At 31.2% G+C, this 11,987-nt stretch overlaps 1 protein-coding gene and 1 long non-coding RNA gene across 2 annotated transcripts; both read left to right on the top strand.

Moving 5' to 3' along the window:
• The first annotated feature begins 552 nt into the window (after positions 1-552).
• On the top strand, positions 553-6,479 carry LOC132754187 (uncharacterized). The gene is made up of 3 exons (XR_009629047.1): positions 553-669; positions 5,244-5,357; positions 6,362-6,479. It is a non-coding gene; the product is annotated as an uncharacterized LOC132754187 (long non-coding RNA).
• Positions 6,480-6,966: 487 nt separating this feature from the next.
• LOC132754186 (delta-like protein A) lies at positions 6,967-11,425 on the top strand (the record flags this gene model as incomplete). Its single annotated transcript, XM_060744779.1, has 4 exons — positions 6,967-6,994; positions 9,075-9,185; positions 10,618-10,776; positions 11,285-11,425. Coding segments are annotated over exons 1-4 (439 nt in total), but the record flags the coding sequence as incomplete, so codon positions are not given.
• Between the last annotated feature and the right edge of the window lie 562 nt (positions 11,426-11,987).

Below are 11,987 nucleotides of genomic sequence, written 5' to 3' on the forward strand. Positions count from 1 at the left end.
ATAGTCTAATATTCTTTTGCCCCCACCTCCTAAAGAAGCTTAGGCCTAGGAACTTCAAACTTTGTATGCGAATTATTCATGACCTGAAAATGACCCCTATTGATTTTGGTGTCAAAAAGTAAAGGTCAAGGTCACATTGACCTTGTAAGAAAAAGAAAAACGATTTCCGATCAATATCTTCACAACCCATGGGTTGTTTGCCCAACAAATTCGTGGGTGCATTAATCTTGGCAAGAAATTGGCCCTTAGTTATTTTACTTTAGGTCAATTTGACCTTGTAGGGAAAAACGGTTTCCGATTAATAACTTGACAACCCATGGTATCTTGGCCCTTAAAATACATAGGTGCAATAGTCTTGCCCAGTAAATGACCCCTTTTGATTTTTGGGTCAAATGCTTAAAGGTCAAGGTGACATTGACCTTGAAAGGTAAGTTGATGACCCCTTTTGATTTTGGGGTCAGGGGGTCAAAGGTCAAGGTCATATTGACATTGTAGGTAAAATGGTTTCCGAAATCAAAATGACAAAGAAATTAACAAAAATTATAACTATTGCAGATATCAATGAATGTATTTCCAATCCTTGTCAGCATGGTGGTACCTGTAGAGATGTAGTAAATGGATATACATGTAGCTGTGCTGCTGGATATACAGGCAATAACTGTCAAATAGGTATGTTTTGTGTTACTATATACATTAAAATGTAGCTAATTAGATTGACATGTAGTGAATTAAATTAAGTATAACAACCCAAAGGAGGTAAAGTTCATACTTGACTGTCAAAATTCTTGATATTATTGTGCATTGATAGTTGATCTTGAAGGTCAAATGATTGAATTTCGCCTTTTTTCTTACCTTTGTAAATTATTTATGGAAATGATTCATACTTATATACAATATACAATACTTGTCCTGACTAATCATCAGTAACGATTGGTGCAATTTCATCCAAACTTTACAGGAATTATCAGTACCAAGTCTAGATGTGCTATCCTCGGCATTTTCTGGTTTAATCATTTTTTGTTAGGGATATGGCATTTTAATGATTTTTATTTTTTAAAGCCTTGTTAGCATAACTTCTCTTGTACTACAAATGCAATTTAAATCAAACTTAAAATGATTGATAGCTTCAAACTTTGTATGCGAATAATTCATGAACTGAAAATGACCCCTATTGTTTTGGTGTCAAAAAGTAAAGGTCAAGGTCACATTGACCTTGTAAGAAAAGGAAAACGATTCCGATCAATATCTTCACAACCCATGGGTTGTTTGCCCAACAAATTCGTGGGTGCATTAATCTTGGAAAGAAATTGGCCCTTAGTGATTTTACTTTAGGTCAAATTGACATTGTAGGTAAAAACGGTTTCCGATTAATAACTTGACAACCCATGGTATGTTTTGTGTTACTATATATTAAAAAGTAGCTAATTAGATTGACATGTAGTGAATTAAATTAAGTATAGCAACCCAAAGGAGGTAAAGTTCATACTTGACTGTCAAAATTCTTGATATTATTGTGCATTGATAGTTGATCTTGAAGGTCAAATGATTGAATTTCGCCTTTTTTTCTTACCTTTGTAATTTATTTATGGAAATGATTCATACTTATATACAATATACAATACTTGTCCTGACTAATCATCAGTAACAATTGGTGCAATTTCATCCAAACTTTACAGGAATTATCTGTACCAAGTCTAGATGTGCTATCCTCGGCATTTTCTGGTTTAATCATTTTTTTTTGTTAGGGATATGGCATTTTAATGATTTTTATTTTTAAAGCTTTGTTAGCATAACTTCTCTTGTACTACAAATGCAATTTAAATCAAACTTAAAATGATTGATAGCTTCAAAATGCATTTAGCTATCATGAGGCAACAATATCACATTGTATTGCTATTGTTTACATAAATATCTTTATTGAATAAAGGATAATCTTCAAACTTCAAATATATGTTCCTTATCATAAAACACATCATGAATTATGTGGATAGGCTCTTAACTCAAGCACTAACATTTTCCAGAATGATCTTCTTGTAAACTTTAGATTTCCCATTATAAATGTTATTTTTTACTTTTTAAGGTACCAAGTTTAAACTCCAAATCTTTATATAATGTTCCTTATCATCAACTGCATAATTATTAAATGACAATATTCATAATTCTCGAAGTCATATTTTCAGAATTATTCCTCCCTGAACCTAAAAATGTTATTCTTTACTCAGACTTTTTTCATAATCATTATGGATTTTATTCAACTATAAGTTTAAGTTTGAAATCATTCTCCATATCATAATAATGTGACAAGGTTTATAACTGTAGCATCAATTGTTCGAGAATGATCACCCTTTAAACTTAGAGTTCCCCTATTTGTGCATTTTTTTATTTCTTCAGAGACTTAATTCAAACTTTTTTTTATATTGTTGTCAACACCTATATCATGTAATGAAATTAAATTTATAAGTCTATCTCATGTATTTCCAGAATAATACCAGTTACTATTTTCAACATGAAATTTAAAAAAAAAATCATTGTTGTTAATATAAAATGTTCCTACTTTAGACTTGAGGTAATTGTTCTATGTCATAACACACAAAAACGTAAGACAAGGTTCATAACTCTAGCATCTTTATTTAAAGATTTCTTTCCCTTTGAACTTCTATTTGTACTCAAAATGTTAATTTCCTTCCTTTCCTTCCGGAAAATGGATTAGAAGAATGGCCTCCGTCTGCCAGTCCGTCTGTCTGTCCGTCCGTCTGTCCGTCCGTAACATTTCCATGTCCACTCGATAACTTTTAAACCGTTGATCACCATGCAGAGCGCAACAATTTGGGTTGCTACCCCAAAGTCAAGGTCACACTTAAAGGCCAAATGTTAAAAAGTCTTCATTACACAATAACAAATCTACATTAAATTTTTGTGTCCGCCCCATAATCTACAGAGATAAACATCCAGGTTGCTACCCCTAATTATATAGGTTATACGTTCTCCATAACTTTTTGACCTTATGGCAGATTTCAAATAACTTGGCACACATAAGCACCATCGTGAGACTATGTGCTTATGATAGGCATGGCACAACATCAAGGTCATGTTTTATTAAAGGTCCTGAAGTACACATTACTGTTCACTACGGAAAGGGGATTTAGCTGTCCTTCAGACTGCTTTGTTTCTTCAAGATTTGAAAGTGTTCTCTATACCATAATGGCATAGAAATTTTAATTTTTATCAATATGGTCACTTTCATATTGTGTGGTGCAAATGTGTTAAACATTTCAAAAACTGTCTTGATGCTAATACAGAAAAATATTTCCAGAATAATTGATTCTTTTTCATAATTTTGTCAAGAAATTTAGGCAAGAGTGATTCTCTGACTCTTGTTCACAACTAAAATATAATTATTCTTGAACCACACAGTGATTGAATGACATTCAATGTTGCACACACGTTAATTGTATAGACCTTCATTGAATTAAATATTAATCTTGAAAAATTATATTCTACTCCCATATGTCCAAAAGCCCAATAAGTCGAGACAGGTGTTAATAAGCATCAAGGCCACTGATGCTAAAAAATATGCTTTTCCACATACAGCCTTAACTCATTTGACACATTTCTTTTTTAAATCACGTAAGCGCATTGGGTTCTCCTCAGTAAGGCTTCATTGGGGTCAAGGATTGTAGAACTTTTTATACTTTTGGTCTTTCGACATTAATTGATCAATTGATGTTTTATATAATACGTTAGGAAGACAACTTGTGTCTTTTTAGGCCTTTTGTGACGTGACTATTATGTGTAAAAATATCGAAAGAAGAGTCACGTTAACATATCGTAAGTACTTCCGTCCGTCTATCTGGATCCAGTGAAAACTAAAAAAAAATACTGAACATTTTACAATGGAACTTGAAATATGGGTAGAACCCATATCCAGTATATTGTGAAAATCTTTTTCATTTCTCCAAATCTTGAAAATATTTGTTGCTATGGCAACAAATAGACCTAAAATTAATCTCCTTGATTTTTTTATGAAAATAAAAAACGTTGTTGTTCTTGCCAAATGCCGGTCTGTTTTGACTTCCTTAAATTTTATTGGGAATCTCATTGGTCATTCTAAAATAAATTGTAAAGGATAGTTCTTGTCATTCTAAGATAACAAAAATGTACAGGATGGTTTTTGCCATTATGAAATCAGAATATAAAAGATAGTTGTAAAATAAAATGTACAGGATAGTTTTTTTATATTTTTAATTAAATTGCTCAGATACTTAAGTTCTGTTCAACAATACTTCCTGCATTCAGATCTCAGAAATGTCTGAGAAAATGAATTATCATTGATGAGTTCATTTAATATAATGTTTATATTTTTTATATTTGTGCATATTAATGAAGCATTAAAATATAATTGCCTTACCGACTGCGTACATGTGATGGTAGAAATTGAGAAAACCGAAACACGACAGGTTTTTTAAGAAATTCATACATCTTAATGCGTTCCATTTCTCAAGATTTATAACCCTACAAGAAAGTATTATGTTATTGTAATGCAAGCTATGCTAACATTTCTATATGACTTTTCATGGAAAACTAATAACTAACACATGCAAGTTAACCAGTCTTACTTCGGCCGAGTATCTTTTTTAAAGATGCTTATTGTTTTATGTTTAACTTCTTTATTCTTAATGCATCTTCTTTAAACTTTAACTTTATGTTTCTTATCATCACCCAACACCATAAACTTACAGTTTTCATAAAACATGTATTGTTTTCTATAATTTCTCTAATTCTATAATTTCTTAAGGTATCTACTTCAAACATCATGTATATGTTTCTAAATTTTACCCAAATTATTGTCCTCATACTTGGCCATATCAATCCTAGGTACAAGACCTTTAAGTAGAACAGACATATTTAAGACACATCATCTTTTATGTCAGGACATCCAGGTAAATCAAACTCATATTAACATTGACTCATGTATGACTTTTACCGTGAAATTCAAACTATTTGGTTTTTACTGATTGTTGCTATAAAAGGCAATAAATTTCTTGTAATTAATCAATGAATTATTTTCTTTTGGACAAAACTACATAAAAAACAATCAAACAACCTTGAAGATCATGGCCATTTTTCATATAAGTCATGAATTCAATATTATATAAAATGCATTACGTTAATTTGTCTGTAATGATCATTGTTCTTTCTTTCCCTTGCCAGCTGAAATTTCACATATGCTTAATACATTACAGATATAAATGAATGTAGTTCCAGGCCTTGTTCCAATGGTGGTACCTGTATAGATGGACTAAATAGATATACATGTAGCTGTATTGCTGGATATATAGGCAATAACTGCCAAACAAGTATGTTTTGTTTTGAATTAAAGAAATGTATATAATTAACAATTATATTTGTTACACAAACATTTTGTTGGTGCTGGCGTAGTTTGCTGTCTATTTACATAAGGTTTGTTGGAAATGAGTAATGATGTAATATTGCGTGACAGAGATATCATATCTTTGCTATATTGAAAAAGACTTTTAAGCTCAGAGGTGAGCTTTTGAAATGGCAGTATATCGCTTATTTGTATTTATCCAAAATTTCTTTAAACAACATCTCTTCCTAAACCACCTAGTGAATTTTGACCAACATTTTACAAAATGGCCGGTCAAACTGCTGAAGGAAAGTTGAATAAACTTGACAAGAGTAATCAAGACCAATTCTTGTTGGCACATGGCTGGCACATTCCGCTTTGCTGCACAAAATTGCTGCCAAAGCTAAAAAAAAGAAAGCCAATCTAGCTACAATATAAAATAGTCTAATATTCTTTTGCCCCCACCTCCTAAAGAAGCTTATGCCTAGGAACTTCAAACTTTGTATGCGAATTATTCATGACCTGAAAATGACCCCTATTGATTTTGGTGTCAAAAAGTAAAGGTCAAGGTCACATTGACCTTGTAAGAAAAAGAAAAACGATTTCCGATCAATATCTTCACAACCCATGGGTTGTTTGCCCAACAAATTCGTGGGTGCATTAATCTTGGCAAGAAATTGGCCCTTAGTTATTTTACTTTAGGTCAATTTGACCTTGTAGGGAAAAACGGTTTCCGATTAATAACTTGACAACCCATGGTATCTTGGCCCTTAAAATACATAGGTGCAATAGTCTTGCCCAGTAAATGACCCTTTTGATTTTTGGGTCAAATGCTTAAAGGTCAAGGTGACATTGACCTTGAAAGGTAAGTTGATGACCCCTTTTGATTTTGGGGTCAGGGGGTCAAAGGTCAAGGTCATATTGACATTGTAGGTAAAATGGTTTCCGAAATCAAAATGACAAAGAAATTAACAAAAATTATAACTATTGCAGATATCAATGAATGTATTTCCAATCCTTGTCAGCATGGTGGTACCTGTAGAGATGTAGTAAATGGATATACATGTAGCTGTGCTGCTGGATATACAGGCAATAACTGTCAAATAGGTATTTTTGTGTTACTATATACATTAAAATGTAGCTAATTAGATTGACATGTAGTGAATTAAATTAAGTATAACAACCCAAAGGAGGTAAAGTTCATACTTGACTGTCAAAATTCTTGATATTATTGTGCATTGATAGTTGATCTTGAAGGTCAAATGATTGAATTTCGCCTTTTTTCTTACCTTTGTAAATTATTTATGGAAATGATTCATACTTATATACAATATACAATACTTGTCCTGACTAATCATCAGTAACGATTGGTGCAATTTCATCCAAACTTTACAGGAATTATCAGTACCAAGTCTAGATGTGCTATCCTCGGCATTTTCTGGTTTAATCATTTTTTGTTAGGGATATGGCATTTTAATGATTTTTATTTTTTAAAGCCTTGTTAGCATAACTTCTCTTGTACTACAAATGCAATTTAAATCAAACTTAAAATGATTGATAGCTTCAAACTTTGTATGCGAATAATTCATGAACTGAAAATGACCCCTATTGTTTTGGTGTCAAAAAGTAAAGGTCAAGGTCACATTGACCTTGTAAGAAAAGGAAAACGATTTCCGATCAATATCTTCACAACCCATGGGTTGTTTGCCCAACAAATTCGTGGGTGCATTAATCTTGGAAAGAAATTGGCCCTTAGTGATTTTACTTTAGGTCAAATTGACATTGTAGGTAAAAACGGTTTCCGATTAATAACTTGACAACCCATGGTATGTTTTGTGTTACTATATATTAAAAAGTAGCTAATTAGATTGACATGTAGTGAATTAAATTAAGTATAGCAACCCAAAGGAGGTAAAGTTCATACTTGACTGTCAAAATTCTTGATATTATTGTGCATTGATAGTTGATCTTGAAGGTCAAATGATTGAATTTCGCCTTTTTTCTTACCTTTGTAATTTATTTATGGAAATGATTCATACTTATATACAATATACAATACTTGTCCTGACTAATCATCAGTAACAATTAGTGCAATTTCATCCAAACTTTACAGGAATTATCAGTACCAAGTCTAGATGTGCTATCCTCGGCATTTTCTGGTTTAATCATTTTTTGTTAGGGATATGGCATTTTAATGATTTTTATTTTTTAAAGCTTTGTTAGCATAACTTCTCTTGTACTACAAATGCAATTTAAATCAAACTTAAAATGATTGATAGCTTCAAAATGCATTTAGCTATCATGAGGCAACAATATCACATTGTATTGCTATTGTTTACTCAAATATCTTTATTGAATAAAGGATAATCTTCAAACTTCAAATATATGTTCCTTATCATAATACACATCATGAATTATGTGGATAGGCTCTTAACTCAAGCACTAACATTTTCCAGAATGATATTCTTGTAAACTTTAGATTTCCCATTATAAATGTTATTTTTTACTTTTTAAGGTACCAAGTTTAAACTCCAAATCTTTATATAATGTTCCTTACCATCAACTGCATAATTATTAAATGACAATATTCATAATTCTCGAAGTCATATTTTCAGAATTATTCCTCCCTGAACCTAAAAATGTTATTCTTTACTCAGACATTTTTCATAATCATTATGGATTTTATTCAACTATAAGTTTAAGTTTGAAATCATTCTCCATATCATGATAATGTGACAAGGTTTATAACTCTAGCATCAATTGTTCGAGAATGATCACCCTTTAAACTTAGAGTTCCCCTATTTGTCCATTTTTTTTATTTCTTCAGAGACTTAATTCAAATTTTTTTTAAATTGTTGTCAACACCTATATCATGTAATGAAATTAAATTTATAAGTCTATCTCATGTATTTCCAGAATTATAACAGTTACTATTTTCAACATGAAATTTTTTTTAAAAAAATCATTGTTGTTAATATAAAATGTTCCTACTTTAGACTTGAGGTAATTGTTCTTTGTCATAACACACAAAAACGTAAGACAAGGTTCATAACTCTAGCATCTTTATTTTAAGATTTCTTTCCCTTTGAACTTCTATTTGTACTCAAAATGTTATATACGTATTAATTTCCTTCCGCTGAGCGGAAAATGGATTAGAAGAATGGCCCCCTCTGCCAATTCGTCTGTCTGTCCGTCCGTCTGTCCGTCCGTAACATTTCCATGTCCACTCGATAACTTTTAAACCGTTGATCACCATGCAAAGCGCAACAATTTGGGTTGCTACCCCAAAGTCAAGGTCACACTTAAAGGCCAAATGTTAAAAAGTCTTCATTACACAATTATGAATATTTAAAAGTACTCGCACATGCGGTGGTAAATAAAATCCACTGAAATTTTGTTTAGAGTATAAGATAACTTAAGTAAATTAGATACATAAACTTGACATCAAAGAAAGATAGATGATGAATATGCAAGTGGAGGTATGAAAAACATAAGTTTAAAAAGAAAGTAAATTTTGATTTCCAAATATTAGCCAATATAATTATGCCTTCTCCCTGTGGAGACCATTAACATTGTTAGGTAATTAATAAAACTATTGATGCAGTATCTTCATCTCTGAATAATTTATATCTTTCATTATTTTTTTGGACAATATAAGCTTGGTTTATGTGTATGTTAAAATACTTGAAAAGTTCTTTAATTTTAGATATAGATGAATGTGAACCAAGGCCATGTATGAATGGAGGTACTTGTGCAAATCTGATAAATGCGTATAGTTGTTCATGTCCAAATGGATACTCTGGTAAAAACTGTCAAGGTAATATTTAAAAAAAATTGTTTTCGTCTTGTATGAACAATCGAGTTTACAGGTTTCACTTCTCTTTAATTATTATGATCCCTATATTGTGTATGTGTGATCTTTTGCACATATTCACTCACATAAGCTTCAGTATCAAGATGAGGTGTTTATATTGGAAGCATTGTCCTGATCACAAAGTTTGCCCCACAACGTATTGGACTAACTGGAAATAGATTCCTCAAAGGGAGCTTAATTATGTGAGTTGAAGCATACTGAGATATATCGGTGAGGTTGTTCATGATATTTGATAACCCTTTTTGATTACGAGGTTAAAACGTCAAAAGTCAAGGTCACCATAGCCTTGACTACTTTAAGCTTGTAAAAAACAAACAAAACAAAACACAAAAAAAAACCCACAAAAACTACTAGAGAACGTTTACTGCGGAGGTTAGTTATGGCTAGTAGTAGAACTTCTTTTTGTTTTTGTATTTATCGGGTAAAGGTTGCCATTGCCTTGACCACTATAAGCTGTTAACCAATATCTAAAAAAGCTTTTGCAAAAGGTCCACAGATGTTGTGAGAAAGTTTGTGCTAAATAAAATATAACCAATTCTCGTTTTGAAGTCAATAGTTTTGAAGTCATTAGGTTAAGGTCACAATAACGCATGAAATAATTTTCGAATAAAGAACAAGAGTTTTATCAGTCAATGGATTGAAAACCCTATTGATTTCAGTAATATTATATCATATATCATTTTAGCACTTGAGCTTAAAAAATATGCATAAGTATGTACATAATCCACTTTGACAGCAACATTCATGATGTGGGAGCACAAGTGTCCAATTAACTAAAAGGAGATGTGCATATTAATGACCTTTATTAATTTCTTTCTTTTCTTTTAATTACATAGTCATGCACTTTGATCCATGTTATATAAAAATTGTCATCCTGCACACAAGTTTAAAGTTTTTCAAATGTTTTTCTTCAAAGTATTCAGATATTGTTTACATTGATAGAAGTTTCATATTGCAAGAACCATAACTTTCTATATTCATTATCTGACACTAACATCTACACCTTTATTACTTATACGGATGTTGTCCGTTAAGTTTTGAATCTTTGGCTATAATTAAGAAATATTGAGAACCAATCAATACAAAATATACAGCGGTTGGCAAGACAACATGTCATGTTCACGGAACACTTTGAAATTGTTGTATATTTATTATTGATTACACTGAATGAATTTAATGCATAACAGGCGAAAGGTTTGACATAAAAATGTTACGGAAAAGAGCAAACTAAGTCTTCTTCTCGTCCGATGCGATCTAACGCGAAACTAGTTTGTCACATTTAATAGAAGTACACCCATTTGAATGACACCTCCAAATACTTTTAGATGTATGATACAGTAAGTTATACAGGTATGTTCATATGATTCTTGCATAGTGGCTTCTCTTGGAGTATCATGTTCACAGTCTGGAACAACATGTGCTGATAGAAATGCTGGATGCCAGAGTAATGGACAAGATGGAAACACTTGTCAGTGTACAAGTTCATACTATGACAGTGATGGTTTAAATAACATTGGTGGAACATGTATACTAAGTAAGTGTCATGATAATTGTAATTGATATGAAAAATTACGTTATAGGTCAATGACAGATACTGTAAAATATATAAATTATAATGCAGTAGTATTTTACATTTGTATTTTTAACAAAACACATATATTTTTTAAAAAAAAACAGCCAATTCTTTACGAGACTTTCTGATCAGAGTAAATTTAAAAAAAATTGTAATTTCCTTTTTTTCAGTTATTTGAATTAAAAGAAAATGTCATAAGATTGACTTAAGTAACGTTATGCATCCATGTTTGATAAAGTTGACCATCTGACTCTTAAAATTATATTCATTTTAAAAGAAGTAATTTAATTTGTTTTGGTTCGTTTTCATGTCTACAGATATATGATATTTATATATTATGAGATATAATGAAGTTGGTTTTCAAAAGTAGCTTTTAACTGTATTTTAGTATGAAGTTGTATCGTCTATGCTTTATAATGATATTTAAATAGTTTATTCTAATGAAATTTATACATTTCTATATTTTCAGAGGTTGGCCTTGGCTCTAATTGTCCAATGCCAAATGCATGTTTATCTTCTCGGGCTGAATGTATTGGAAGCAGGTGTAGTTGTACTAACACATATTACGATACAAACACTGACAATACCATTGGAGGTAGTTGTGAGACAAGTATGTTTATTTGATATTTATATTATTCATATTTGTATATACAAACGCTCTTACTGCTTAAACATGATGTTTGTAAAATTATGAAAATCGAATTTCTGTTCATAATTTCTGTTCAGTATTTGATATGAAACGAAAGGACTGCCCATTATCTCTATAACTGAATTCAACTCTATAACTGAGTTCAAGGTAATGTTTTAGCTTTCTACACAATTCTGTTTTTTATTAATTTGTATTTGCATTGTAAATTTAGTTGTCATTAAATATTAGTTAAACTTATTTCCTATTTTTTATGCCTTTATTTCGTGAGTTTTTTTTTTGAATGATTGAAGCCACTTTCATATTTAAACAAACTAAGACATCAAGGTCAGTTCAGTATGGTTGAATAATAGAAAGTTTTAAGCTTTGTCGCGATAATGCTATTTGCGGCAATATGCTATGTCTTTTTAGTATGGCCTAGTGCTGATGGATGTATGCGACAATATGCTATATATTTTGTTTTCGCATAGCATACTGCTGCTGTCCGTCAATACGTATTGATGGTATCCAGCACTTTTAGAAACCT

Source organism: Ruditapes philippinarum, unplaced genomic scaffold, assembly GCF_026571515.1.
Source record: "Ruditapes philippinarum isolate M1 unplaced genomic scaffold, ASM2657151v2 ctg14139_1_1_1_1, whole genome shotgun sequence".
Taxonomy (NCBI): domain Eukaryota; kingdom Metazoa; phylum Mollusca; class Bivalvia; order Venerida; family Veneridae; genus Ruditapes; species Ruditapes philippinarum.